A 5,082-nucleotide genomic window follows, 5' to 3' on the forward strand; every position below is an offset into this window, starting at 1 on the left:
AGGGGAGGGGAGAGGAGAGGAGGGGAGGGGAGGGAAGGGGAGGGGTGGGGAGGGGACCCCTCTGCTATGTTTACCGCATTACCCATGTTGGGTTTGGCTATTCTAACTAAGCCTCCTTCTCCTACGTACTCATTTCTACTTTCCATATCTCTCAAGGCCATCTCAGTGGCTCGACATTTCTTAGGTCATTCTGTGTCCTCCTTGCCCTTCAAATCTCTGATGGAATCCGTCTCTCTAAGAGAAACTTCCACTCAAAACCATCCTGTCAACACTTACGTATTGTTTGCATTACATTAGCTTGTATTTGGTTACATCACTCAATCTGTCCACTGATAAATATTCATTCAGAACTCTTCCATCAGATGCAAAGTTGTTTCACCGAGTTCATTACACGACATTGGAGGACAGCAGCATTTGCAGTCCGCTTCCCTTCCGTGTTGTACACCAGCAGGTAAGGAAACCCCGCTTATCTTCAGAAATGAACTGGCCAGCAGGGTTCAATGGGCTTGTTCACAAGAATGTCCTCAGCATCATACAAGCAGGTGCGATCTTTCACGGAGAAGTTATTCTCCTAAAAATAAGGACACTGCCTGCTGTGGTTGGAAAGGGCAGGGGGTTGCAGTCCCAGGGGACACGGGTTCAAATTCCTACTAGCTGGAGTTATGTAAGCCATTTACAGGGTCTTTAAATTTTCTAAGCTTCTGTTTCCTCATCTGTAGGAATATAGGATAGTACTGACTGAATACGTGATAGTACTGACTGATAGTATATAGGATAATACTGACGGCTGTGGGATTTCTGTCCATCAGTTGATACTGAGATGTCAGGAAACCTTTCTTATCTTTAGATGTCATAATATCTAACAGATGTCAATATCTCCTTTGAATATAACATTCAAAGGAGTCGGGAGCTCAGCCAGTGCTTTAGGAAAGAAGAGTTCCCTGTCTTCTCAAAACGCAATACCCCGATGTCTTGAATCTTCATCAAAATTCCTTTCTTCAGAGGACATGAAGGACAGTCATGTGACTTTCCAGGACGGTTATCGACCAGTGTGACAGGGAAAGGGAAGGAGGTTTGACACCACCACCCTGGCAGCTTTTCCAAATCTCACTAGCCCTAGAGTGGCAAACAGACCATGATAATGGTAACGCTTACTGGTGTTTTAGTAATTACACCTTGATCACAACCCTATAAGGGAAGTATTTATCATTTTCTCCTCTAGTTACAGGTACAGAATCTCAGAGAAGCTATTATCTTACTCAAGGGTACCCAGACTCTGAAGCTGGCCTAAGGGATACCAGGTGACATGCTCTAACTGCCCCCAGTGTGTGTCAAGCAGCCCCTGACTTCCCAGACTACAGCTAACCCACACATACTGTTCTCTCCTAATTTTTGCAAGAGGCATTTGATCCTGAAATTTCCCCCCAGAATTCAATCTAGCAATTGAAAAAGATTTTCTACGAATCTCTATTTCAGTATAGTGAAACTCAGAGACTACCTTTCCTTTCCATTTATTCTCACTAGAATTTTGGTGCGAGCCATTTTGAAAAACACTTCCACCCACCCCCAACAACGACGAACTCTGACCCTCATTCACCACCGGGGAGGAAGAGAGGTGCTAACCCCCCTTCCACTAGGCGTCGTGCACGAGTATCAGGTTCTACCTATCAGCTTCCCTCATGCTTTTCTAACTAAAGACTTAAAAGCCAAATAAAATAGTAACTTGGAGCTTTAAAAACATGTAAAATACCATATAATCAAGATTGCTGAAATGTATAAAACTGTCAAGCAGATTATCCTCTATGCAATTCAAATGAGCCTTTGGGAGACAGAATTAACTGAGGGCAAACAAGAGCTTAACTTTAAAAGACAAAGAGTTGGCTTCGATCACGTTGACACTTCCAGATAAGATACTGCATTATACCAGGTTATACTTGCAGTAATAATTTTTGATTGGCATATCATTTGCCACTAACTACTGCTTGGCTTCCAGTGAGAACACGAAACATACTATAAACTGTTATGAAAGATGTCTTTGTCTTGTTCAATATTTACAGGGTGTGTTATTTTATAAATGCTCCAGTTGGCAGAAGTTTAGGGGGAGAAAAAAAAAAGCATTAAAACATTTCAGATCAAAAATGATCCCCTTTGCCTTACAAAAGAAGTACTTTCCAAAAGACAGGTGACAATTCCGTTCAGAAATTTTCACACCCAGGCTAAGTAAACGTGCAGCGGTACGAAACACAATTGCTTTGTTCAGCTGCACAAACAGATTGCTACCTCGCCTCCATTTGCCTATTCCTGAATATCCCCTTTCAGATCCCACTTTTATGGGAAGCAAAATCAATTTTCTTTCGGACAAAAAAGTGAGATCTGGTCTAATGATTTTAATCTTTTAAATAAACATGAACTGAACTTGGAGCACAAGCTTTTCCCTTAAGAAAAGATCTTTGTCGCGCAGAAAAGGTCTCTTTCAACCTACGAGCAGTGAAGGCCAGCGACAGCCTAACCTGGAAAAAACAACTGGAAAATACCTATTTGTACCTTTTTCCTTTAAAAGAAAGGCATGTTTTTCTTTGATTTGTAGGGGAAAAACTACCCCCCAAACCCCTGCCTTCAAATTATCCTGCCCCAAATGTAGACGGATGGTGAGTTTAATTTTTGAAGCAAATGAGGTTTCCCAATTCAATTTTAAACAAATAGAAAATGAGAAACAAAAAACTAGAACATAAAACTTTTATTGCTACTTTGCTAAAAAAGCACACTCATGTTTATGAAATAGAGTCTCCCTAAGCCCCCAAAGGGGAATTATTCTAAAAATCGGCAATACGTCAGGATCTTCAGAAACACCAGCCCAGTGCAGAGCTTCCAGGCCTGTTTCAGGCCTGCTAATAGTTATTGTTTGTACAACTGTAACTAAGTACATTACCAACCAGTTGTTCAATCTATATAAATTTAAGGAACACACATTGCCAAGGAGTGACTCATATATCAGTCTATTATATGCTACAGGGCTGACTGTATTAAACAAATCATTCTGCCTACAGCTGAAGAATAGGAGCTGTATACAGAGCAGAGGTTATTGTCTAATTTAAATCTTGGCTTGCTTCCCAGTGCTGTACAAGATTCCAATTTGTGGAAATGTTGCTCTTTGCTACTGCCAGAAAGGCTGCAGAAAATGGTATTGGGAGCCTTCCAGAAATATGTCTGCAAAATGCCAATCAACAAGTCACTGAGATTAACAGTATGACTGTACCAAATTAATTTAAATTATAGAAACATATGGCTGGGATGTTTGCTTTGCACTTAAGACAACACCTACCTCACCAACAACTAGGTTTGTTCGGAGGTATAAAATAATACCCCCGTGTTCGGATCGCCGCAAAATGCGAACCCCAACTAATAAACCGGGACCCCGATGTCCTTGCAGAGCTGATCTTTTTAGGACGTTTGGGGTCTTTAATGTATTCAAAACATATGGGAGAATTTTTTTTTTATATAACAAGGTATGCTTTCTCCCACAAAGACCGAAAGAAAAAGATAATCAACATTATTCAGCCACCGAAAACAATTCTCTCTGTAATGTGAAGAAAACTCTAGCTTTGTTGAGATTCGCCGTCGAACCCAGAGGATGATGCGATCTAGTGCGCATTATTCCCCATTCTAAAATACGGTATCGGGCTAAGGATTTAATATACGGCCAAGAGAAATTCACAATTATATGACCTCATCATCATGAGGATCGAGACAACAAAATTTATGACCCCCCGCTGCCCTCAGTACACATCATATCCGTGCTGCCTCCCCACTATTTTCACGATCATCTTTAATATACACAATCGTGCCATCAACCAAAAGGGGGAAAAAATCAATGGCACTTCAGACCGTAGTTACACATTAGTGTACACTGTATTTCAGCTGAATAGGAAACTGTTCCATGTTTCTCTCCACCGCTTTTCTATTATTGCCTAGCTAATGGAAATACATCAAACAAATGTGCTACAAGAGCAATAAATATTAAAGTTGACCTATCCATCTGGGAGAAACGAGAACAATACTGCTCACTTTTAGCCCAAATATGACACTGACAAATGAAGCGATGAGATTCCATCACACTTCCAACAACCTGGGCTGGGAGCCCCCGCGTGGTCCTGGGCCCAGCAATTCTCCTCATTCATCTTCATTAGGGCGTCACTTGACCTGCCTCCCAACTTCCCTGTCAAACCAGAACCTTGGGGTGGGGGCAGTGGTACTTTCTAACAATGTAGCCTAAATGTGCTCTTCGCGTTGAAAAAAAGGCCAGAGGAAGCCCCGGATGAGCATGAAGGAGGGTGCAAAAAAGTCCTCTGGACACAAAGAGATATCAGCTGTTACTTGTGATGAAAAGGGAAACCACGGGCTAAGCGGGGCCAGGCGGCATCTCGCTTGCTGGTGCATCACCGCGGAGGCAGGGAAGGCCTCCGAGTGCCTGAACAAGCACCCCCCGAGCCATCAGAAGACAATTACGCATTCAAATGAAGGATGTACACAGGGCCTTATCACAGATGTAGAAACGCTTTCCATTTCCTCCTCAATCACAGTTTCAAGTGAGCTGGAACAAGACAGGAGGACATCCTTACCCTAACACAATGAGCGAGTTTCATCACATTAGCAGTTTTACATTACAGTCCCATTATTTCCTATTTCCACGGCATAATAAGAGAGGTGCTGATTTGATTATTCCGTAATAGTGAAAATGAATACCAGTGCAATATAAAATTGCTATTATAACACAAGGCTACTAATACGATTCACAAGACCCCCCTGGAAATTAGGTTTTATAACTGTGATCGCAGGGGAAAAATTAAAAGTCCAGCAAGCAACAGAAGGGAATTAGGTGCTCCACGCCAGAGCCTCAGCAAGGTACACAGCTGCTCGGAGGAAGCCAGGCGGCGTTTAGGCATTTACTTCCAATGACGTGCACAAGCCAGTCCTTGCAAATTACGTGAGAGGTATTCCCTTTGTTTTTCCTCACAGCAAGTGTTCCAGATACTCATAACGTTAATGAAGGCTGTGTTTGAGTACAGTATTAATGGAAGGTTT

At 42.1% G+C, this 5,082-nt stretch overlaps 1 protein-coding gene across 1 annotated transcript in view; it reads right to left on the reverse strand.

Moving 5' to 3' along the window:
* Positions 1-86, reverse strand: part of TOX3 (TOX high mobility group box family member 3) — a 56,688-nt gene extending 56,602 nt beyond the window's left edge. Inside the window, exon 1 of the mRNA XM_012806823.2 lies at positions 83-86. Coding sequence (XP_012662277.2) covers positions 83-86 — 4 coding nt within the window. The remainder of the gene's footprint in view (positions 1-82) is intronic.
* Positions 87-5,082: the final 4,996 nt, after the last annotated feature.

Source organism: Otolemur garnettii, unplaced genomic scaffold (genome assembly GCF_000181295.1).
Source record: "Otolemur garnettii isolate 467f Iridium unplaced genomic scaffold, OtoGar3 scaffold00058, whole genome shotgun sequence".
NCBI classification, from domain to species: domain Eukaryota; kingdom Metazoa; phylum Chordata; class Mammalia; order Primates; family Galagidae; genus Otolemur; species Otolemur garnettii.